At 41.8% G+C, this 25,408-nt stretch overlaps 2 protein-coding genes across 4 annotated transcripts; one reads left to right on the top strand and one right to left on the bottom strand.

The window, feature by feature from the left end:
• Positions 1–1,324: 1,324 nt before the first annotated feature.
• LOC306706154 (ceramide synthase 2-like) lies at positions 1,325–9,190 on the top strand. 3 transcript variants are annotated; one of them, XM_079173080.1, is made up of 11 exons: positions 1,325–1,453; positions 2,144–2,314; positions 3,474–3,591; positions 4,283–4,401; positions 5,020–5,077; positions 5,174–5,224; positions 6,401–6,493; positions 6,659–6,787; positions 7,403–7,512; positions 7,657–7,810; positions 7,974–9,190. In XM_079173080.1, exons 2-11 carry the CDS (start codon positions 2,148–2,150, stop codon positions 8,190–8,192), a joined length of 1,218 nt encoding a protein of 405 aa, XP_079029206.1. In that variant the 5' UTR covers positions 1,325–1,453; positions 2,144–2,147; the 3' UTR covers positions 8,193–9,190. The 3 variants fall into 3 exon arrangements, with proteins under 3 accessions (XP_079029206.1, XP_079029207.1, XP_079029205.1); XM_079173081.1 differs by having other exon boundaries at positions 1,379–1,453; positions 2,147–2,314; XM_079173079.1 differs by lacking the exon at positions 1,325–1,453 and having other exon boundaries at positions 2,032–2,314.
• Positions 9,191–12,065: 2,875 nt separating this feature from the next.
• Positions 12,066–25,036, bottom strand: LOC306706629 (homer protein homolog 3-like). Its single transcript, XM_079173774.1, has 11 exons — positions 24,669–25,036; positions 24,496–24,544; positions 21,078–21,234; positions 19,520–19,651; positions 19,260–19,364; positions 18,508–18,516; positions 17,925–18,058; positions 15,591–15,747; positions 13,861–13,968; positions 13,648–13,728; positions 12,066–13,545 (listed from the first exon to the last, which is right to left on the bottom strand). The coding sequence occupies exons 2-11, from the start codon at positions 24,516–24,518 to the stop codon at positions 13,360–13,362; spliced, it is 1,092 nt and encodes a 363-aa protein (XP_079029900.1). The 5' UTR covers positions 24,519–24,544; positions 24,669–25,036; the 3' UTR covers positions 12,066–13,359.
• Between the last annotated feature and the right edge of the window lie 372 nt (positions 25,037–25,408).

Below are 25,408 nucleotides of genomic sequence, written 5' to 3'. Positions count from 1 at the left end.
ACAGCTGTGCTGTCCTGACTGATCAAATAACAGCTCATCGCCATTACAGTAGTGGTGTTGTCAGCACAGCCTGCTTATATCTCCTTCCACGACAATACTAGCTGTGTGCTGAAGAGCATGTTGGTGTGAGGACCGGGGTGTGACTGCATGGGTTCAGGAGAAGCGAGTGACTGTGTTTGTGTGTTTTAAGGGTGTGCCATCGGGGTTTGTGTTACAGCAGGTAAACACACAGCCCTCAAAGACAGCGTGCACGTACATTCAGAGTACAGTGTGCTGAACTATGCACATACTTGGTGAGGTCTGTTTACCTTCAAACTAGGAAGTCCTGGAAGTCTCCTGGATTATTGCTATGGGTGTTAACAGCCGCTTTCCAAGAGAGTGGTAACCCAGGAGATGTCTGTCATGAGCACAATCTATGATGGAGTACAAGGAAACGAAATTAGATATACTTGTTACTTCTTGTCAAAGAAGCGTCAAGCATTGTATGTTTATTATTGAGTTGCAACTTCTGGTAGAATATAAAAGAATTTAATGAGATGAGTAAGTTTACTGCCGAAAAGCAGCATGAAAGAGTAGCAATCACAAATTAATGCTTAATGCTTAAATGCAGCATAACAATAGCTCATAAAGTCAGTGTCAGTTACAGAACAACATATTATTGCTCGTACCAGACCAAGAGAAGCAGTAACAGCAAAACGCCTTTAGTGGGTGTAATTGAAACAAGGTGCGTTTTATTTTATCACGACTTTAACTTTTCATTTGTAGAAGGAAGAATGTGTTTTTTCTTCTCACACAAGTTAAATAATATCACTGCTGTTGTGATGTTTGTTTAACTTAATGCATGTACAGACTAACTCCATTGTCGTTTTTATGACATTATAAAGTGACGTTACTGAAAACCTGCTGCATTGTTTCCTTTGTTGCCCATGCTGAGTTACTGGGGTGTGAAGAGTCGCTGTGGTAAAGAGACGCCCCTCGTGTTTAGCCGCTCAACCATCAAGCTACACCACAGCCAGCCTCATCCTCCTGTTAGAGACAGACACGGAATACCGGAAGCCTTCAGAATAAAAGCTACACCTGAGTTACCTTTACCAGCTTGTCTTCAGTGACGTACCTAATTAAATATGTTTAAGGCATCAGCACTTATCTATTTATTTTGTGTCTTCGGGAGATCGTGGAAGACAAAAACAGACGTCTTTTCACCTTAAATCATTACAAACGGCAACGGTCTCTACCAGTGGCTATTATTTTGAAACTAGTAGTATCTTCTCTTCCTCGTGCCTAACTTGACACCTGAGCGACTCGTCTCCTCTGTGGTGAAGTCGTTAGGGATACAGCGGTACGGAAGCGCATCCCCAGCCACACAAGGCTGCAACAAATTCACAGTTTCAGGTGTATTTTATTCTTCTATCCCCTCAGGATCAGTTCATCACTTCCATAGAGCTGCGGCCAGGTGAGTCTCTGACATGCAGCCCGTTTCTTTCAACAGGTCAACTACAACTTGATGTGTTTCACCTTGGAAATGAATAGATACTGTACTTCCAGCTGGTTTTCAACAAAGACAATATGTAGGACATTTCCTTATTTCCCCTGTGGGATTATGCAGTATGCTTGTGCTGCTCTTTACTGGAGTATTTATGATATAGCCTACTATTATGGGCTTTTTTTGTTTTGTTTCACAGCCTTCTGAACCACATGCATGGTTGTTTTGTGGCATTATTGACAAACTGAGTAACATCCCAAAAGGATCTTCAACTTAATGTGTTGTTTATAGCTTTTCTGTAACTTATTAACAATGGAATCAATATTTTGATGCCGTTTTGTGGCTTGGCAAATATTACAATATGTTGTAAGCTTACGTTTATTTGCCAACATTCCTTGTTCTCTCTCTCTCTCTCTCTCTCTCTCTCTCTCTCTCTCTCTTTCATACTGTATATATACACACACACACAAACCAGCAAGCAAGCACAATCAAACACTGGTGGTCACTAGGTCACTCCACTCACTACTTACTTAAATCCAACCGGACTACCCAGATTGGGTTCACCTGTATGAACTCACATTTGGTCGGGCTGAGGCTTAACTATGTGGAAACCTCTGTTTTCTACTTAATCCTCAACACTTCTGCCTGTCCATCCCGCAGCAGAATGGACCTGCTGCCGGACGTGTGGAGGCAGGACTACTGGCTTCCTCCAGGTGTGACCTGGAGGGACGTGGAACAGCTGGCCGACTCTGACCGACCACGACCCCGCGACCTTCTCATAGCTCTGCCCCTCGCGCTGGGCTTTGTCGCCCTGCGCTACGTGTTTGAGAGGTAAAACACTGATCTCTTTGTTCTGGAAAGATCTGGATGGCGTTATGGGGATATCGTAGAGTCACGGGAAGACAATTAAACACTTATCCTGCCTGATCTGAAATATCACCTCCAGCCCTCTTTGAAGAAACACAATTATCTAGTTAGTTAGTTTTTTATGCCATTTTAATTTGACTTGGTTCCAAAAGCAGGTGATAGAGCAGACCCTGTTATCATCAGGGAAAAAAGGCTTTCAGGGAATAAAAAGAGAGAGAAATAGAAATGTTCTGACCTAAATGGAGGATTTTAATTTTTTTATTATAGCTGTAAACCAGATTTTGTTTGCATTAATTGCTTTTATCACATCTAATGCTTTTCAGACTGAACTTTATTTCCAAAATCAAATGATTTATCAACTTGAAGAGAAACTATTGGTAGTTTCAGAGGGCTTGTTAGACGTGCATAACAATAGGCATTTTACACACACACAGATATTCTTCAGGGGTTTTGATTGCTTGATTGCATCCCCAGAGTGTTCACTGTTGTAACATTTACAGGAGTGAAGAGTCGGTGGAATCAAGTGGCTTTTAAAAGCCAATTAAAATGTCATTGTTATTCCTACACAATGCTACTTTAGTCTGTTGTATTCTGATATCAGATATTTACTCTGTGAGGTATATTATATTAGTTGTTTTTCACACTGTGCTTGGTTGTATTCATATTGCATACATACTATTCTACTATACTGTATATAATATACACTATACAACACATTTTTAACACTGGTTTAGAGTACCGTAAAAGATACAGTCTAGCATTGATATATTTGATATTTTTGTTTATTTTCTACTTATATGTATTTATTTTTCCACTTCTCTGGATTGTGTTTTGTGCTGTAATGCTAAATTTCTTCCCCGGGATTAAAATTCTCATCTTAAACACAAATATCTGTCAAGTTTAGTGTTGACACTATACATCCATGCACACACACTGCATTGTTGTCTGCTTTAACACATATATTGTACGTACAGTACAGCCGTCAGTTATCCTAAAGTGTTTGCTTTAGGCTTATTATGTATGGGGAGTATGGCTAAACAATTGCAGGCTGGTGCCGGACTGTCCCGCAGGGGGTGTTCCCGGTATATCATCTTTCGTGTAAACTGTCTTTTGTTGTCTTCAGGTTTTTTGCCCCACCCATGGGCAGATGTTTGGGGGTGAAGAATAGATTACAAGTGACTGCTGCCCCCTCCCCGCAGCTGGAGTCGTTTTACACCCAGAGGAGCAGACAACCGACACAGGTTAGTCTGAAACGGCCTCAGTACTCATGCATTCAATTTGTTGCACGTTTTTTGACATCAAGGATCAAGGAAGGATGTTCTTAAATTTCTAAAAAGGCTAATTTCAAGCATTTTCTTCCTCGTGTTTGTTGCTGGGGTTCTTGTTCTGTGTGAAAAGCAAAGAGGAACAAGATTGTTGTGATGGTAACACATTCTTCTTCCTGGAAAAACCTCTCCTGGGGGAAAACACTACATTTACAGATGTTATGTACATTAATTATTCTCTTTTGGTTTATAGATAAACTAGAAGTGCTTCCAGGATATTCCTCACATTTATTTATCTTTATCTTTATACAAAATACTAACAAAGAATATAAAAAGGCTTTACTGCCTCGCACAACCACATTTAATTAATCCCAGCAGGCCTGTTTGTTTTAAACCTGCAGATGATAATTAATTTGCGTCACTTATTCGGCTAACACTTTTTTTATTTTACGACAACACTTGGGAAGTAACGTAACACCAGCATCCAGAGATTAGTAGATAGTGAAGTCGATACGATGTATCTGCCTCCATCTGTTTTCCCCTTTTGTCATTTCCTCCTTCATGCCTGCCCCTTTGTGATTACATTATACTTAGTGTCTTTCAAGATTGCTTTCAGCTCTCCGTCCCTCCCCTTTTCATTCATTTCTTCCTCCTATTGTTGTTTTAGCGTGAAATTGTTAGTTTGATGTCGCTGTGTGGCAAAACCCAGAGGCAGATTGAGACCTGGTTCAGACTTCGCAGGAACCAGGACAGGCCGTCTCTCACCAAGAAGTTTGCTGAAGCTGCGTGAGTGCTCTCTCTCTCTCTCTCGCTCTCTCTCTCTCTCTCTCTCGCCACAGCCCCTATCATTGTTCAGTTTACAGATGACTACCCTCAAGAACACGTCCGTCACCAAAAATCCTTAGACAACTGGGGGAAAAGCCTTGAGAACTAGACTTGCAGGATTTACCACTGCAAAAAGAGATCCAGCTATGTTGATAAATGTGCAGACTTTGTTGTAGCGACTATCAACAGAGAGGGCTGACGCAGGGAGGTTTGTCCAACATGTCAACAAAGATCATCTGTGATTCTTTTTGTGTATTGCAAACAAACAAAACAGGTTTACCGTCCATGATGCTGTCAGATACTGCAGCAAAACTGGACTGATTGTAGAGTGGTAGCAGTCAACAGCAAATAGGGACTCCTCTTTTCAGTTACAAACCTACAACTGTTAAGCAACAGGTGCGCAAGTGATTTTAATTACCCACTAAGTCCTGGTGACACACACACACACACACACACTATCACCAGCAGTGACCTAGTGGCAGGCACACAACCACGACACATTTCTTGCTTCTACAGACTATTTCACCTTTTTTTAAAGTTTCTTTCCAAATGTATGATCTGAAGTGTTTTATTTTGCAGTTGGAGGTTCTTTTTCTACCTCACAGCGTTCATGGCTGGACTAGCGTGTTTGATTGATGTGAGCATGAGTTTAAAAAACGTTTTAATGCAATACCTATGCTATTTAAGATTGACGTTTTATGGCTTTAAAACTATCTTTATCTTTTCTCCACAGAGCCCATGGTTCTGGGACCGCAGGGAATGTTGGAGGCAATATCCACTTCAGGTGAAGACCTACAGTAACACCATGCCACTTGTTATGAATAATTAGTGTGTCCTATTTCACTATTAAGACGTGATCAAAACATTGTGGAGCAAAGCCTTGTTTCATAAGGAATCTGTTAACTATGATCAGCTTCTCAGAGTAGGTTGAAGGTAATCTGAGTTTGAAGGAAACAGATTAAATATGTTTTAAAGAGGAAATGTAAAACAAGCACAATATGGTGAACTAATCTCTTTACTTGTTCATATTACTGAGAACTGTGAGTGTTCTGCCTCACTTTAATTTAAGTTAATTTACTCATCCAACGGGTAAACATATCAGAACAAGTCAAGAGTTAAAGAATGCCATGGATGCGGCGGAAAGAACAAGCATGGTTATGTTTTATTTCTATATTTTAGGCAGAGTTCCCTCCTGACATTTTAATCTGATTGCTATCAAGTTTGCAATTTCAGTCTCTTTCTGCATCTAGAGTTACTCCCAGCCCTCACAATGTATTTGTTAAACTTCATTTTAGGGCTGCAAGTGATGTTTATTTTCATTCTCAATTAATCTTCAGATTATCTTGATTAACCACCCCCCCCCAAGATAATAAGTTCCTTTATAATAGCAACAATTATAGCAGAAGATGGCTTCGATGCATTAACCTTATGGGCCCAGCACGCTTCTGCTGCACAGACAGCTGGGAACTTAAGCCAAACAACAATTTCGGAGGCCAGTGTCTCGTCCGTCAGGCCTCTGGGGCTGCTGGGAAGTCATTGTGCACAAATCACACTGGCACTAATCCTTTTTGAGTTAATCGTCTTCTATATTTGTGTGACGTACAATCAGGGAATCATGAAAGTGTTGAGTGCTACGATGCCTGACGTTCATCGTAGCATTCACTGCAGACTAATAGTTTGGTCTATAAACATCACAAATAAGTGAAAATACAGTTACAGTGTCACAAAAGCCCAAATGTCTTGTTTTGTCCCAAAGTCCAGAACTTAAAGACTTTAAAGCTTTAAAACTTGATGATACAAATCTTAACTGAAAGGATGCAAACTGCAATTTCTCATCTATATTTAGAGTTTTGTTCCTCTGTATGCTAACCAATGTTGGCTGCTATGGCTCCATTTTTGTGCCACCAGTAAGTGTCTTCGAATCTCTTTTTATCGACCGTTGAATGATGTTTGTACGCAGCCCATGGAGAGAGCTCATTACTGGTACTACATGCTGGAGTTGGGGTTTTATGGCTCTCTGCTCCTTCGGATCCCTGTGGACATCAAGAGGAAGGTGAGGAGCTATAGAGGAGGGTATAAAATAAAATATTAGCCCTATGTTTGCTTCAGCCTGGTCATATTTCACAGTTGATGGCTTGCACTTCTGTTTTAATGAGAACCTTGACTTCACACATGGTTAATAAGTGACTAGATAATCTACACATGTTTGCTTTGCCAGGATTTTAAAGAACAGGTCATCCACCATTTGGCCACCATCTTCCTGCTCAGTTTCTCCTACTGTGCCAACTACATCCGCATCGGCACCTTGGTCATGCTGCTTCACGACTCCTCTGACATCCTGCTCGAGGTAACATGTCCTCTCCAATACTCTCCCAGCGTCATGCTGCTTTCATGTGACATTGGTGGATCTTAAGAGCCTATTGTCATCTATTCAGGCTCTAGGGCCACAGCTAAACGGACACATGGGACCTCACAAAGATAGACCTCTGTGTGGCCCTTCAAACGGTCTGAACTTTGTAAACTGCAGTCAGGGGTTCGCTCAGTGCTCGAGGTTGTTCTTAGAACAAAAGTATCTAGTCTGAGCCGGCAGATCCTGTTACTGAGGCCTGATGGCTAAAAGCACTTGAGCAGCCCAAGCTGACTTTTGTTCATCTAAACAAAACAATGAATTGTACATGAGGATTTAAAGAATATTAAAAAAGACAACAATAAAGACATACGAATAATGATAACACTTCATATATGTAGTACGTAGCCTGTAAGTCTGCTCGTGTTACAGACTCTTTATAGACTGAAAGGACATTAAGCACAGACGCTGATGTTGATCTTGTTGAAGACATATTTGCTTAATACTTTATTCTAATCCCCAGTCTTCACTCATGAACTCTTTCTGCCTGATGCTTAACTAATGTTTGACTTTCGCTTTACATATAGCTTCAATCATGGTGTTGTATTTTTGCAGTCTGCCAAGATGTTCAACTACGGCACTGGCTGGAGGAAAACTTGTGACACACTGTTTGTTGTGTTTGCTGTCGCCTTCCTTGTGACTCGACTGGTGATTTTCCCGAGCAAGTAAGGTTTACTCTGGAGCTGGTTTTCCATGTTTAGCGCTGAAATGCTTAACTACTTAACTCCTTCATGCTGCACGGGTGACTTGTAAGTCTGCTGTCAGAAACGTTTCTTTCAACGTTACTTTTATGATTTGATTACTTACAGAATCATCCACACCTCCCTGGTGCTGTCCATGGAGGAGTTTGAACCTTTTGCCGGCTACTACTTTTTCAACGTCCTGCTGATGGTGCTGCAGGCTCTTCACATCTTCTGGGCTGGTTTAATCATACGCATGGTTTATAAGTTCCTGAAAGGCAAGGTGAGACTCAGCAGTGCAATCAACCATAGGGCTAATATTTGCAATATTTGCATAGCAGCTTTCATGTGGAAAGACATGCGGAGTCCTATATTAACATCCAAGATAACAGTAGATCCTCAGCTCAGTCACACACATTAAACTCTGTATCTGCTTCTGTCTCCAGCTGGAAAAAGATGAGCGCAGTGATGAAGAGAGCGAGGTTGAGGAGGAAGAAGACGATAAAGGAGGAGAGGAAAATGCGGATCGAGGAGGAGATTATTGTTGGGAGAGAAGCAAAGACAAAATGAACTCCAAACTGTCGATGCTGACCAACAGCTGTGTCCTAAATAACCTGACCAACCACAGGGCATCTGTAGCCAACAAGATGCGTAAAGCTCAGTAAAGTCCCGATGATTTCTTTCTTCGTATCCAACAAGTGAAACAGCCACGGTTTACTTATTGAGTATATGACCGACGTGACCCTTTACTTTATTTACTACAGTTATGCTGATGTCACTGTGCGTCACACAGTGAAAGAGTGAAAGTGGAGAGTGAAATTAGGCAACGTGGTGAGAAGTTTCATCATTAGTCTCTGTAACATTCTGACATAGCAGAGGATAGTTTGGATCTATTTACTTCTGGGTTTTGGGCCCAGGACGCGTCTGCTCCGCCACTCTGCTCCGCACCCCAGACAAGACTTAAACCACCCATTCCTGGCTTTGAGGTGCAGTGCCTTACCCATAAGGCCACTGGGGGCCCTTTTCTATAAACACGGATGGTAGTCTAGGAGCGTGAAGTACAATTCTGGGAATCATGAAAGTGCACAGTGCCTGTTGTTTTTCTTCGTTGTAGCCGACGCTGCGGACCGTTTACACTATTTGTCAGACAGCAAGCCAACAAAGCACATGTTTGAAGACAAAAAAAGAGATTGTACCTAAGAAATAAGCACAGTGGCAAAACAAAAGATGTCAACTTAGATAGCTGACGTAAGACCCAGTATAGACATTTGAATGCAGGAAACAAAGTCATGCTTTTACTCTTTCTATGTTTGTCTCTTGTCATTGAATCATTGAGTCATTGAAGTAGTTTTGATATGTGATACAGTAGAATTATATTAAATCATACGTAGACAGTCCGTCATTGGACAGGTCACAGCTAAAATGAATGCAAACCTTTTTATTTCACAAGTTATATTTCATTAATTGTTTTTGAATTATTATTACTGATGCTCTACCTATTGTTCCTGATTGTTAAGCTGTAAATATTTATGATCCATACCGCTGACCTGTTTTTTGGCATTCTATATATTGTAATATATTTTGGATCTGCATCTTATTGTTATCTTTGTGAAGCATTATTTATATTCGCACTCTTTCCTACTTTGTACTGCAACTGCTGCACAGCAATGGATAAATAAAGTTCCATCGTATCTCATCACAGACTGATGCTGTGCAGCGTCTTCTACAGGTAGGTGGTACCACAGCGCCATCTCGTGGCTCACACCAGGTTGACACTGACAGGCTGGGTGCGATCCTGACATGTTATAGATATGTAACTAATCGTATTCAAAGACGATGTCATTGACTGAGGGGGCATTAAGAGACATGTTACACATACGTACTATTTGTTTGATGAGTTAAGGTTAAATATCGTGTGTGAGGGTGGAGCCACACCTTTCCCAGTCTAACACGTGATCAATGTTCTTCACGGCTCCTGACATTCTTTTTTCAATTGGTCCGACAGTCCGACAGCGGAGAGATGGTGAGCGATTATTTGCTGGCTTTTAGATAGAAGTGAGTGTTATCCTAAATTATTATTACTCGTTTAAGTGTGTGCAACTAATTAGAAATGTACTTTTTGTTCGCGCTAAGTGGTTCATTCAGTTTAACTAAGCTCCGACCAGCCCACGCGAACACCTGAGACTGCCATTGCTAGTGTTACCCTTAACGCAGTGGGCTGTATTTAAGTTTACTAGTCAACTATTGTAGGCTAACTGACAATTATACAACGTTAGCCAGCGTTGAATGCTGACTACAGTATAATAACGTTAGCTCGACGCAGCGCACATGTGGCAGGTTAGCTTTGTCTCGTGCGATATAAAACGTTCACCGTTTAAAGTTAACGCTCGGCCATATGTAACGTTTACCCTCAGGCATTTTCGCGTCTTGTTAGTGCCTATCTGTTAATGTCTCTAATGCTTTTATCTCTTTCAATTGAAGTTACACATTTTATATTTCATCGATGATTGGCCACCTAGCGGTGGAGAAGTTAAGTGCAGTCAACTCGCTTAACCCGAGGTGCCCACAAGGGGGCGCTCGTGCATCGTTGATTAACGTGAAGAAGTGACCCCTGACACTTCCTGGTATAATGTACAGTCCGTACAACAGTACAGAAATGAGTATTTTTTCTAGTTTATGAGGTACAGCCGCCGTACAGTTGTCTCTGTGGCGCAATTGGTTAGCGCGTTCGGCTGTTAACCGAAAGGTTGGTGGTTCGAGCCCACCCAGGGACGGCAATCTTTTCTTTTTCATATTCATTTTTCAATTCCCCGTTTTATTACAGTGGTGATACATTTTGTGAGCAGTCGCATGCACGTGTAACTAATATCCGATCGTTACCGCTAACATGTTAGCGCCTAAAATCAACACCAGCCTTCCTTCATCTGTGCAGATGTATCAGCGGACCAGACACGAACGCTGGATGAGCTTGTTTCCCGTTCTGAAGCACAGGATTGGGCTCATCTAGTTCCTGTTTTGCCTTACCGCTGGTGAATGGTCTCGACGTAAGTGCAGATTTGATAACTTCTTAAAGGATCGTTTTTGTTTGATTGTGGAGAATACACAAAAGTGTGAGTTAAAAGTTGGTCTAACTGCAGTAGTCAACTATGCTGTGTTTTGTTTTGGGCTGTGTATAATTGTGTTTCACCTAACACTTGTGTATTGATGTAGTATTTGAGCTTTTATATGTTCTCTTTATGTAAAGTATCCTATGTGAATAAAGTATAGCAGATAGGCTACAGGTACCTGGATAATCGATAAATATGAGGAAGTAATATATGATCAAAAGTACAACAAACAATCCTAACAATAGAGTTTTTCTCAGTTTGCTTTTACTGTGACTTCTGTGTATTTATCGGCCTTTTTTAGTCTGACTCGCACATTCTCTGGCTTCTCTCTAGTGAGCAAAGATGCAGATTTTTGTGAAAAAATCATTACCCTTGAGGTGGTCTCCAGTGACACGATCGACAATGTGAAAGCCAAACTCCAAGACAAGGAAGGTACTCTTTAGCGTGAGCACATGTGTTTGATATTTAATATATTGTGTCATCAGCTAGGGGGACATTTTATTAAAAATGTCCTTACATGCACAGATTCATGTGTAACTATGATTTCCCAAAAACAAATTCATGAATCAGAGAACCCATTGACATTATCTCTACATCATCTTTCTAGTGACTTAAACTTGGCTTTATTGGTTTATTTTACTGGAATTAGAGGAAGGTAGGTGTACATAAACAAAGCGTCAGATGACATCAGCAGTATTTAACTCTACAATACTATCCACATCAAAATTAATCCTATAATATACTCACTTACCACTGGGAGGCAATTTAAATGGCAGCTGTCAACGTTAAACTACGTTCCATGACCGGCACGAGCACCAACTCACAGGTGGGACAAAATATCAACTTTATTTGAATGCTTGTATTGTAAATGTTTGAAGAGAGTCTGACAACCACTGGACTTGGCATGTAATCACATTGTAGATTTGTTGGTTGAGTTTTAAGTACACAGTAGAACATTAAGAGAGGTGGAGATGTGATTGGTGTTAGCTGTGTGCTTATAAAAGAGAAAGCGAGATGAAGACATCGACACATTCATGGGTGAGTCTGCTCCTCCAGGTGCTGCTGTGCTGCTTTACATCCTCGTGCCGTCAACTGCCGCAAGAAGAAGTGCGGCCGCACCAATCACGTCGGACCCGAGAAGAAGTTGAAGTCGACGGCTGGAATCAATATTGTCAATAAAACATGTTGACAAGCGAGATTGAGTAATAGATGGTTTCTTAGTTACAGTTTTCTTCACAATATTTTGCTGGTTTGTGTGACAAATTAATCAATTTGACTTTTAAATTTGGATTTTGTGGCTGGGCCTATGAACCACTAAAGGTAAATAATATAAATCATTTCATGGTAGACGTAAACCAGATGGACCACGGGGGAACAAAACTGTTAACACAAGGAAACGGTTCATAAAAATGACAGACTGAGTGTATTCTTTGCTTTTATTTCCAAACTGCGATGACAACAGCTCAAAGTTTGAGACACAGACTGGCATGATTATCAACAACCATCCATGAAATAGAACAATAAGGCTTGAAAAGATACACACACACACACACACACACACACACACACACACACACAGCATCATGTTAACCAATAGAGTCTGTGTGATGAAAGACTGTCATCACTTTTCAAACAGTCCAGCCACACTCGCAAGGCGTGTGGCACTTTGTCCACAGCTAAAGGTAACGCGCTGAGAAATGACAGAAGGCAGAAGATGTCTCCTAAAGTTCCACGAATGCGTCTATCCTGAAGAAGTTACTACGTCAGTGGATTGTTCAGAGGTGATGCACAGGATCATTATTCAGACGGGACCAGTTACACTTATCTGTAATTCTAATACTTATTTATCCTAAATGTAATTACTTATTGTATCACTTCTACTTACAGGTTACTGTCACGGATCTTAGATTTAAAAGGATTCTTACGAGCTTAAATGAAGATGTGATAACAGACTGAAATACCTCATCGATGACTCTGCTCCTCACATTTGATCTTTGGTGTCACTATTAAGATCTAATGTTTAAGTTGTGTGGCATACATTTTACTGATACATACATATATGTCATTGCTTATTCTTGTGGGAAAATCACCAACTAGAACAACTCTGTCTGAACAACACTTAAGACAACAGCTGCTACACTATGCATGGGTATCTATAAGACCATGCACAAGTGTATCTCTGCACAAATCAAACGAGTGTTAATTCAGTAATAATTATATATTTTAGGCAGGCTGTTAAATAGGCAAATCTCTTTAAAGTCATTTTGTCTTGTGCTCTTTTTTACTTGCATTCACTTCATGGACTCGTTTTGCTCTAAAGATGTTAAAATATCACCCGTCAGTTTAAAAAAAAACAACACAAGGCCTCTTATTCATACTGACACTGCATTGCCACTTGGTGTACAAAAGTCATACTTATGAAAAACTACAAGCACCAATTTTATTAAATGTCTAGCGGTGTTAAGCACTTACCTTAAAGTTGGTTTATTGCATTGAATGTTACCCTTGAAAGCAACATGAAGCGTTACATTAGACTGGACAAGCAAAACCCTGTACACGCTGCTCCCTCCCTGCAGCCGAGGTGGTTCTTGTGCTCGAAGAGGACAGGGACCAGCTCCATCTTTGTTTTGTTTACTCCCGCGCTGCATTTGGGCCACAACATATTTTAACCCCCGTCACCTGTTCCGTCTCGGGTTGGATATTGACCCATTTTCCTTCCTTCCTCTTATTTGTCTACGAGTTTAACCAGACTCTGGCGAAGATCATTGAGGTCAAAGATCTTGATGTCCAGGATTTCGATGGCCCTCTGGATTTCAGAGTCCATGCGATCCCGGTCCTCCAGAGAGTTATTCAGGTTCTGCTCTGAGTTCTGGACGCGGCGCTCCAGCTCTGCGTTGCGCATCTCCGTCTCCTACAGAGAAGAGGAGGCTGTTGATTATTCCTCTGTTACTCAACAGAAGTGTGCACAATTTATGAAAGCGTACCACGACGTCGGTAGTTATCTCAGGCCTACCCGTAGTCTGTGAACGGCCTCATCCCGGTCGTGTTCCATCTCGTGGTACTCTACTTTCTTGCTTTGCAAAATGTGGATTTCCTGGAAAAGATTTTTTTTTTTTTTTTTTAAAAGGTACACTTTGAGTAACGGAATCTTTCATCAACACCTGTGATGACCTTTACAGCTTCCCGTCTCCCAGCTGATGATGGAAAGGGAACAATAAGCACCAACCTCATCTTTGGCCTTCAGCAGGGCCTCCAGCTCCTCCAGGGACTGAGTCAGCTCGTCTTTCAGCAGGTCACTGGGGCCGTGGCCTCCGTGGGCCTCTAATTCAGCCACCTTACAACACACAGAGTCATATTCAGCATGTGGGATATTCACATGGAAATCTTAGCTTTCAGTATTGTTAAACGTTAAGGCCTGAATTTAATTAAAATGAAGGGGGGACTAATTATTTCAATTTGAGTTCAGCCAATCTAATAGAAAATAATTCTGGATACTCTCATTTTTGCTTTTCTTTACCAATTCTTTTGTCATTTGTGTTTTATTATTTCTATAGCCTCACACGTTTTTAGTTTTATCCACACGTCATGTTTTCTTAACTGAATCTACAAGTAAAAACATTTTACAACTTTAACTCGGATTCATCAACAGGCAGATGAACCATGTTATCAAGATGAACAGGAGTGAAATCCTCACTGCTTTGTCGTCTGGGTCTCAAGAATCAGAAAAAAAACAGAAGGACAACCTCTAAGAGACAGAGACAGGCTGGATTATTTCAAGCCATGTATGGCTGAGACTCGAGGAGCGGTAGAAAGAAGAAAAAAAAAGAAAGAGAGAAGCGAGCGGATGCCAGCTCCCTCTGGTGATTTTTCATTTTTCCTAACTGGGGCATTGAAAGTAGGATATTGCTGTCCTACAAACCCCTCTCACTCTCACACCACCCCAGAGACCTGAACCATTTTCAGCCAGCTGGTCCCCTTCCTCAGATAGAGGGAAGGAGCCCGGTCCAAAGGAGACGGAGACAGGGTTCTCACTTGTATGAAGTAATTTGTGGATGTGGACCAAAAACGGTGGAAACTGTTTCTTGTTGAAATACCAGACGAGTGGGGGATAATTAAAAATCAGTGATCGATACTGTAAAGCTGGGCTATAATGGAAAGGTATCAAGGTATTAAAGCATTGAATCAGAGAGGTTTGTAATTGTCAGCTTGAGGCGAGGTCGCTCCCAGAGGAACCATACCAGCAAATGTGAAAATACCTTTTATTGATGAGTGAGGATAGAGAGGCCAGAGGCATCTGAATTCACTGGAACCTGAGAGGTAATTTAAGTGTACAACACACCTAAGGCTCTGGGTATTTAGAACAAACTCCCTTGTGGTGAAACGTGACATTGCTGAGTGCCGGGTGAACCGGTTCAACCAGCAGGGGAAGACCTCGACTCAAGCTCTGGAGGGAAACCGCCTGCAGCACAAGTCTTGTCAACGAATGATTAAGTGTGTTACCAGCCAGTCCTTTTATATTTTGTTACACAAGTGGGTTCAAATCAAGGGAATTAAGTGACGAGCCAATCAAAACCAGCATGACCTCTCTCAGCAGAGAGCGGCGTGTGACTCGGCCATTACTGAAACCAACAGAGTCCGGTCAGCATCACCTTGCTGTTGTTTGAGCGAAAGCTTTACTTTAGCAATAATCAGAGCGTCTGCTGCTGCTGCAGAGCTTCACAGCTCCAGCGATATATAATTGATATAATGTCCAATATTTAATTTGACGTGATATGTATGAAATCCGGGCACCTTTTAGGTACCTGGGGGTCTAAAAAAAGTACACTCTTGATTTAACACCTATGTATTTTTTATATATATATTTGAATTACTTTTAAATTAGAAATAGATTTTTGCTAATTGAGTGTTCAGGGTGTGCACGCTTCACAGTACCTGTCAGACACAGGAGAGGCTCACCTGCTCTCTGAGTCGGTCTGTCTCCTCCTGATACGCTGTCAGCTGTTTCTTCCACTGCTCCACATTAGCATTAGCCTCATGCAAAGCTGCCACCAGTTTGGTGTTGCTGTCCTGCAGAGTGAAGAGCTCTGCTTCCAGGTTAATCTCACAGATAGACCTGAAAAAACCACATATTTACATGATGCATATAATATTATAAATGCAAGCCTTATGATAATATGGCTTGTATGACACATACTTATTATACATATTTGAAGCCAAACTCTGTCTTGTGTAAAATATTGCAATATTGAGAAAAATATTTACTGAATACTACAGCTACTAGAGCAGTAAGCTACTATAACAGTGTTAAGAAATCTATACAGCAGCCTGCAGCAGCGCACACACCGTCCAGACTGAAGGTCATTTCACAGTTCTTATAACAAAGCAAAGATACACTAATTCAAATTCCCAGAGTTTAAACAAGAAGAACAAACTGTTCCCACGGTAATCCTGTAATCCTGGAGGGCTGACTATCTAAAAGTCATCTTAATCAAAAGACTCAATGTGACACTGAGACTATCTTTTAAAGTAAATTAGAGCGATGACGTGTCTCTAGTAAATTTAATCAAATAGTCGTCATTAACCACGTTTATTGCGAAGTAAATATGGCATCATAGAGTCTTCTTGTGTAGTTTTTCCCATGACAATGATAATATCCTGCTGACACTGCTTCCACATAAAACGTGAGCATAAAGCGTCACTTGTGGCTTGAAGCTGAATGTTACTTGAGACTGCAGTTTGAATGTATTGAGTCCCAATACACGATACAATCATCGTATACTCTCACAAGTAAAACGGACCTCTTCACAATTTATGGACGCACCTATAAGCCACTTGAATCTATACATCACATAAGAGACATGAAGTCATTTAATGATGGTATTTGGTATAATCTGCAGGTTCTCTGTTGATTCGTCTCTTTTACATCGAGGAAGCTTGAGGTTGTCCCATGGCAACAGTCTACCATGGTAACCATTAAGGAGCAGCTTTGTGTCGTAATAATTGGACTGCAGGCTGTGAAAGCATTGAGTGGCTCAAACCGACTGAATGAGGAGATGTTTACCAGCTTTATCTGATGTTATTAATTAGTAAAACCTCAACAACGGCCTCTACGCGGACTTGAAAAGCTGAACAAATCGAATAACGTCAAACTGTTACGAAGCCTCAGCATGAAAACCATGTTAATACTTCAGTGAACTCTGCTGGGAACATTGATGTTAAAAGGTAACTAAACAAAGGTGCAATCAATCGTATCGATCGCATGACATCTGTAGCAACCTCGTGCAGTTTAGCTGATGTTACAAAATCTGATATTTTCTGAACTGCAGTGAGCACCAGCAGCATCGCGAGGATGATTAATCTGTTTGGTGAGACAACTGTTGGTACAAAATGGTACAAAAATCAATTTCTGACTAAATCACATTTATTCTCAACTATTTGATTTATAGCTTTCTAAATAAAATACTTTAATACCATTATGTGGAGACATTTTGGGAAATAGACTTAGTATCTCTTTTACCAAGAATTAGATGAGCAGATCGATACCGCTCTCGTATTTGTCTCTTTAGTATAAAGCTTAGCTTAGTTTAGCAAATATGAAAACTCCATCCACTGATGAGATGTGGCTGAAAGCTCCGGAAACTTTTTAGTTAATGGAACCTTGTGCTAAGATTTTACCTTTTATGTCCTAATTTATTCATGAAAATCACTTGTTCTATGATGAAACATTAACATCTGAGGTTAGCACCTTAAATGAAATTATACATAATTAAAAATGTTCTTTTTTTAACATGATAGATGGAGGATGAGGTTTGTTTGCAGTTTCTATGTGATCCAAATTCTGTTTTTATGTGCAAAGCATCCAGTGTTACATTTTAAAGTATTCTATCGATTCCATCAGCCCACTAGCTTAACAACTTGCAACATCTATACATGTATGAAACCACCATTTCTATAGTCGAACATTAAAATGAAAGCACAGTTCCACACAATTTTGTGAGCCCCGTATAAAATGAGGGATACGTTTTTTAATCTTCTTTCAAATCTCAATGCAAGACTTTTAAAGTAGACACACAATCCCCAAAGATTCTTAACACCGACACAAAACAATCAGAGATTAGACTCTGGATTAGAGAAGAAAGTGTTTGTGCTCCCTTCAGTTTCCACTCTGATGTGATGTGTGTGTGTGTGTGTGTGTGTGTGTGTGTGTGTGTGTGTGTGTGTGTGTGTGTGTGTGTGTGTGTGTGTGTGTGTGTGTGTGTGTGTGTGTGTGTGTGTGCATAACTCAGTTACCCTTCAGAGAGCATCTTCTTAATGCGCTCCTTCTCAGCGGACAGGGTGATGTCCGCGCTCTGGCTGCGGAACAGCTTGTCCTCGGGCCCGTTCACACACATCACCGGTGGAGACTGGAGTTCATCAGAGAGGTCCTGAGAAACACATCAGTAAATGGACTCTACTGGTAGCACAACGCAGCATCACAACACCGAGCGGTTATTCAGACACAAGAGAGGCCGCTTCTTTTATGAGAGCTACTGTCAGATCCTAATCGCTTTCACATGAAAGTAAAGTGAAGATTGCGCAATGATTAAATGAAAAACACATTTAGATGAAGGAAAGCTATGCAGCAGAACTAGGATGGACTCGTGGTGCCGTGGGATGTATTATTCTGATGTCTGTTTCGGTCTGATAAAATAAGAGCTATGAGCCCATCACAGCAGGTGTGACTAAATTCAAAGTTCAGAGACCGACGTAATATAAAAAGAAAGATTTTTTTTTGTATATTTGCTCACATATTTCCTTTTTCTGTGGTGCCAAAAAATTACCAATAATACGTTTTTTTTTCAGAAGTTAGAAGATAAAACAACGACAGACTCACCTGTGAGAACTACATAGGAAATCCATCAGGTGGAGAGAACAAGAAAAAAAACAGACAAAGTCATGTCAAATGTCATCACAAAGCTCACCAAACATAATGACCTTTACAAGAATATCACAACAGCAAGCAGTGGTGCATTTTAGCAAGCATCAAGCGCAATTAATTGACGCAGTTGGCAAGTGTCTGGAGCGCCTCCAACGTGTTCATCAAATCGATAAAGACGTGGAGCGAGAGACGCCACTTGGAATCTGTTCAGCCGGAGAATTAAAAGGAAATTGGCAAGTTCCTCGTGACCACGCAGATGTAACTGATGGGTAATTATTCTCTATTGATCAAAAGAGCCCTGAGCTGACTACATGTTCATCACTACAGTGTTTGAGTCAGAGGCTTCTCGGCAGCATAAGGAAGCGTCGCACCGCTGAGCGGCACGGGATAATTTTACCATCGCCCTAGTTTCCCTCACTTTGTCTCACCTCTGAGACAAGTGACCCAAGTCTTCTTTCCTCTCTCTCTCCCTCTCTCTCTCTTCATCCCTCCTTTGATTTAATAACAGTGGCTCTTTGTAATAGCTGAATTGCTGCAAAGTAACAGAGGTGCATTGCTCTAACCTTGGCCAGTACCTCCTCACTCCTAACATGACAAAGCGGCATCACTGGATGTTTCTGTGAATCATGACACTGTGTTCTACACTTTCTGCCCGATACCTGCAGAGACTCGCTCTACTTTCATGTTCTTAAATGTTTTATTCTCACCTGTGGAGCAGCGATGGAGAGCGCTGTGTTGGCCAGTTCTTTATCCTGTGACTTTTCTCGCGCCAGACGAGCTGCATCTTTCACCTCCTTAAACTTATCGGAGAACTTTTCAAAAGAGGACAAGTTTCAGGTCATGAAACATTAATAATGCAGCACTCACTGGCCTCCAGAAATCTGGAAGGATTGAGAGGATTTGAGAAAATGGATTTCCTAAAGTATTCATCAGCACTTCGTTCTTTGTTGACATTGGGTTAGTTTACCTGATGCAGCTGTTGCTCTGTAGCAAAACCAAGTCCGTACACAGTGTTGGCCCGGCTGTCCGCCCACTGACCGAACTTCTGAGACGTCTTGGTAAATGTCATGCTGGGTGTAACGGTGCAGTTGATGATTGCCTGTAAATGCAGGGATAACAAAACAAAAAAAGATTGTTTCTTCAGGTGGATCCACTGCAGTGAATAACAGAGAGAGATGAGGGGGATGTAGTTCAACAGCAGATCCAGACAGAACAAATCAAATTAAATTATTAATTAGCATTAGTATTCCTGTCATTCCAGACCCGAAGGTACTATTATGGACAAACTGTAATTTTTTCTGATGCAGGAAAACAGCAAAGGTGCAAAAACAAATAAATTGATGAACTATGATGAGTAAAATAATTTTAAATTCAGTTAATAGATTCCAGCGATACTCTAGTGATTTAGTATTGAAATTGAAGAGAAAAAATAAATAAATAGTAACAACAACAAAGTAACAGAGGCATCACATAATTGATTGAATTACCTAAAATGTTAAATACATTTAAATATTGTTGAATATTCACATTTTGGAGTCTGCAGCAGTAAATAACAATAACTACTGCTGAGAAGCTTGAGTATTTATTTTCCTATTGTAATTTAGAGTCATTGTTTGAACACAGCACCCTTCATGTTTGACGCGTTTGCTGGAAAAGAAAAGAATGCAGGGAAACATCTGTGCTTGTGGTGACGTTTGCGAAGCAATAAGTTTCCTCCGGGATTCCTGTCAATAATCTATTTTGAAGCACTTCCTCCCTTGAGACACGTTTGTTCTTTTCAATCCGAATCAAAGACTGAAGCTCTGCCACATCACAATTATTGTCTTATTGTTCAAAGTATACTCAGAGTAGAGGCAACCACCCCCCCCCCCCCCCCCCCCCCCTCCACATGAGAGAAATATGATTAGAGCGGACCTATTTATAAACCTTTTTACGTCATCCCCAGCCTTAAAAAAATGGACCTGATTTAAAATCCCACAATTGCAGCGCAATGGCAGCTTAGGAGCTTTTTCGTCCTTCTGTCTCCTCCAAAAAATGTTGACATGAGCGCTACAGTCTCCGTTTCTGCAGTGAAATGTTTGACACAACATGTTGGACGGCGACGGCGGCGGCAGCAGTGAAGATTACTGTGGAAGCAGACACCAGTCCTGGCAGGATTGGGCTGCTGAGCGACCAACTGCCACCTCGCACAGCCTTCTGGGAGTCAGAAATGTGGGTCAGACCAGAGGTGCTCAGAGGAGATCAAATAGACCCCTACCCCCCCCCTCCCCAGCGATTGATGTGGCCTCTTCCTCATAATCTAAATCCACAGGCCTGCGAGAAAGACGCTCCGGCTGCTGATTTGTTTGACACCCACAGTGGGTTTTATATACTATACATTTCTTATTTCTTCCACATAATAACACTACTTGTGTCAGATGTATGTGTCAAATCTACTGGAACTATTTGATGTGTCTTCGTAGATAATTTCAGGATAGTTTCTTTGTGGAATTCACACATCTCTCTATCATTTTCCTCCTCGTCACCTTGGTGCCACCCACGCTGATGATGCGGTAGACGTTACGGTTGGCATCATAGAAGAAGGACACGGTGACGGCATGTTTGCTGGCGGGGATCCAGTTCCTCTTGGTGGCGGGGTCGATCTGGAAAACATGGGCCCGGGCGCTGAAGATGGGCTGCTCCCTGGAGGAGGAAGCACAGGGATGATGATGATGATGAGAAAATTGTTTCTGTATTTGGAAATGTCAAAAAGCAAACCCTCTCACACATCCGGTAGACACAACGGTTTAGAAGTAGCTGAATATAATGTAGTTAACTTTGATGAAGAGGAGGAAGTTCTGCACATTCTTAAATCATGCGAAACAAGAGAAAAAGTATTTTGCATCGACAAGAATGCGTTTTTGCTTCGGATTTGAGCATTAAAAACATTTAAACCCCTTATCATGCAACTCTGTTCAAATTGTGTCTCTCTTTTGTTTAAAAGGGAGATCCTTCACTATTTTCCCAACGGTACGTCTCCATCTGTTGCCGCTGCCATCCAGGGACAGATGCTGGAATCCTCCTTTGGCTGTCTCCCACACTTTTCCCTGCGTCATTCACCATGCAGGGCTGTGACTTAGCTGGCAAATCATGTTGACTAAAACGCTCTGGACCCTCTCCCGAGTCGTTCACCCTCCACCCTCTGCTCTGCCCCTGCCAGTATTTGCAGAGATGTATCCTGGATACGAGGTAAATATATCAAAGCAACAAAGTCCCTAGTGTTGGGAGGTGGTTTAGCCACAGTCATGTGGTATGAGGAGCAAGACTGCTAAAGGTCTTTCTCCCTTTTTACCTCCCTTATACCGCTCCAGCTGGTGTCCAGTCTGTATATTTACAGCACTGTGTATTCCCACACTTTGATTTAAAATAAAGCAAAGTAGCCTACATATGGCTAAATATAAAACTCTAAATATGCAACAAAATGTCACTGTCACTGAAATCCCAGTGTATCAAACTGTTGGTGTTTTTCTACTTGGTACAAACTCCTATCGAAGCCAATGCAAAGGCAAAACAAGACACCACAAAAGAAGAGTCGACAGCCATGCTGGCAACCCTGTGGCACAGCAGTGCTTTGTGGTAAGTGCTAACGTCTGCATGGCTCGCAATGACAATGCTCACATGTTGATGTCTACGGGCTAACATTAGCTAATTGGCGATTAACACACAGTAAAGCTGAGGCTGATGGGATTAGTTTTACAAATCTGGCCATAAACCAAAGTATTAGACACATTTTGACCTGCTGGTAGCACTAGAGGCAAATCACCAAAGTCAGTAGGACACATCCTCTCAGGACCATGACTGTCTCGTGGAACATCTAATAGTTGTTGAGATACTTCAGTCTGGATCAAAGTGGTGGGACGGCCAGTCGACTGACATTACCATCCATAGAGCCACGCCGCTAAAGTGGCAAACAACATGAATAACGTAGCTCAATAAATCATTGACAAGCTCACAGATCAACGTCAACGTGACGGACGATCAAACTGGACCGACTATCTCACTGTCCGTGCCTTCATAACAAATATGGCACACAGGAGCTCCAGACTTACAGCACTGAGGGTGTTCGCTGTAAACAGCTTCTCTCTGAAATGTCTTTAAAACCTGGGAGACAGATTATAAACCCAATGCTGATGTTTTTTCGGTACAGACAATACCGACATTGATGAGACTCTCAATTGTACGTTGCAGCGGCTGTTCCCAATAGAACTGCATTATCTTGGCCAGTCATTGTACATTTATATCTGACCCCATTAGTGACACACAAATCCAGTAATGGTCTCTCTGCGTGTTTATCGGCGCAGGAGATCATGATAAAAGAAAAAGCATAATACAGTGTTTCAAGGACTGACTGTAAAGATGTTGATATGAACGGTGGCATTTCGACGGCTGACCCGCTCCGGTCTGATAGTCTGACAATAACTCGCACTAAAATTCTCCTTCTCATCTCACAGTAAGCCTCCCTGTGGTCAGTGGATCTCCTGCTGCAGCCACTGATTCACTGATCTGAGGTCTGACTGGGATGAGACAGCGATGGGTGCAGTTTGAAGCAGGGAGTGAGATTTGTTCTCTGGCTTTCTATAGACATACATTTAACCGTAATATTAGAGGGAACAAGAAGCAGCACAACTTAAAGACACATCAAATATTTTAATGGAGCACTCTCCTTAAAGTTTAGGGTCTTGTCCTACCACAGATTAAAATAAGAAGGATCAAATTTGAAGCAGACGAGGTCGAGATATCCTGACTTTTACTCCCTGTCATGAGTTAAGCTTCCTACAGTTCCCATAATGCAATTCACCAGCATCTTTTATCAGACTTCCCCTTCCTGTTAAATGCCCTCATCTTTCAAACTCCATGACCCCAGTTTTAAAAAAAAAAAAAAAGTTACCCTGATGACATCATCAGTCAGTAGTAATGTAAATATATAATATTTTACTGGAAAAAAACATTGAGCTTTATTACAAAAATGTATTTGTGAATTCGCGGGCCACATAAAATGACGTGGCGGGCCGGATCCGGCCCGCGGGCCGTATGTTTGACACCCCTGGTGCTTAACGATATTCAATTAATTATCATAAGACAAAGAAAATCTTCAGTCATAGTTGATGTTCTGTCACTCGACCTTCATCCTCAGCAGATGGATGTGGGCTACCAGGTCTTTAAGCATAACAAAGCCTGTAGTGATTGGACGGGGGACGCAGCTGCCCCTCATGATGAACCACTACACTAATTCCTACCACAATCTCCAGTAGCGACAATCTGCTTTACTGGGTTTCTCCCGTCAATCTGGTTTATCTAAATCTTTTATAACCAGATGGTAAACATTAGGACGCCGGATTTTCTCAGTGAATGCAAGGTTGCTACTTTTTAGCACCAATCCTCCAGTTTTGCCAAAAGAAATGAAGTGCAACCACACCGTTGTTGCTACACATACATTCAACCAATCAGACATTAATGGTAAAGAAAAATGAGCAATTTAATCCTGCTTAGTCCTCTGCATGATCGCTCATTGGCCTTTTACCACTGCAATAAACTAAAGAGAGCACTAAGAAGTATGGACCAGACAGTATGAACACTCTGGGGCCACAAAGAGGAAGAAGGTTACAGAAGATCTGCCAAGTGTGAAAGGACCCGGCTGAATGTGTGTCAGTGCAAAATAAACCACAACACTGCTCCACATGAGCTGCACAGACAAATCATTTGATCTGAAGCAAGTTCCCATAATCTGTGTTTCACAATTACAATCATTTGAAATGATTACCATTAGTTCACTTTCTTCAAGTTAAGGCTGACTTTCCACTGTTTATGAATTAATAGTTTTTTGTTCTAGTTCATGTGGAGTGGTCAGAGTATCAAATGTCATATGGCACGAGATGTTCACACCGACACTCAAAGTGTCCTTACCTTTCTCTGTGGTGAGGAAACATCTTACAAGGTGACCGAGACTTCTTTTCTACAATACAAACGAGAGAGAGAGAGTTCAAGCATTCATTAACCCAACAAGTATTTTATCTGGGTCAAAACGTGAACAGAGCCCTTTGCCATCAAATGTCATAATCACACGTCGACACACTTACCCCATTTCGGTGTAAACCCTTAGTGAGTCTTGTGTTGTATCCAACAATAATCCCGCGCTGCTGTCGGTGTCCCCGTCTCCTCTTTCAGTCTGAGCTACCAGATGCTTTTCTCTCCGGGGGAGGGAGGGAGGGGGGGGGAGGTTCACCGCAAGGCGCTGCACTGAGCCTGCTGCAGCCCGCTAAGTGTCCGCACCGTCCTGTCCGGGCCACCGGCGTCCACCGGTCACCTCTGCGGTGCCCGGAGAGTCACAACCCGGCGGAGGCAAAACTGCTTACCTCGGTGACTGAAGCGACCGCGGTGCGTCGTGCGTCCATCTCCTCCCGGATCAAGAAGCGGCTCTCCTTTTCTCCGTCTGACCTCGTCCCCGGTGTTCTGATCTCTCCTCTCTAGTTCTTCAGCTCTTCGACCAGCCGGCTGCACGCATTCAACAGTCGGACACGGCCGACAGTAGAGTACCACCTGCTGGCTCTACAGGCTCCGAGCACCCGCTACAGCTGCACGAGGCGGTGGAGCAGGGAAACTGTGTCAACCTGCCTGCAGCCAATGAGCCTGCATGTGTGCATACTGCAACCTGGATCCTATAGGTCTGCTCTGCGCTCACAGTTTGAAGGCTTAATGAAATATAATCCCCAAAGAAAAGGCATGGCCTAAAAAGACTTAAGAATCATACTGCAGCCCATTTAGGTCTGCAGCTGTAATACAATGCTGTTGTTTTTTTAATCATTATGCATTATTATAA

This window comes from Pholis gunnellus (assembly GCF_910591455.1).
Source record: "Pholis gunnellus genome assembly, chromosome: 14".
NCBI classification, from domain to species: Eukaryota; Metazoa; Chordata; class Actinopteri; order Perciformes; family Pholidae; genus Pholis; species Pholis gunnellus.
The sequence above is the reverse complement of the archived record's forward strand: the minus strand, read 5'-3'. Positions and strand labels throughout refer to the sequence as shown.

Bases quoted from the DNA above. Each gene is read 5' to 3' on its own strand.
- LOC306706154 (XM_079173079.1), top strand. From the start codon at position 2,052: ATGAACTCACATTTGGTCGGGCTGAGGCTTAACTATGTGGAAACCTCT. The intron at 5,225-6,400 runs GTGAAGACCTAC...GTTTGTACGCAG, and splicing joins GGAGGCAATATCCACTTCAG to CCCATGGAGAGAGCTCATTA. The intron at 6,494-6,658 runs GTGAGGAGCTAT...TTGCTTTGCCAG, and splicing joins CTGTGGACATCAAGAGGAAG to GATTTTAAAGAACAGGTCAT.
- LOC306706629 (XM_079173774.1), bottom strand. From the start codon at position 24,518: ATGTTTCCTCACCACAGAGAAAG. The intron at 15,748-17,924 runs GTAACTGAGTTA...TGGTTTTTTCAG, and splicing joins AAGAAGATGCTCTCTGAAGG to GTCTATCTGTGAGATTAACC. The intron at 13,729-13,860 runs GTTGGTGCTTAT...AATCTTTTCCAG, and splicing joins TGCTGAAGGCCAAAGATGAG to GAAATCCACATTTTGCAAAG.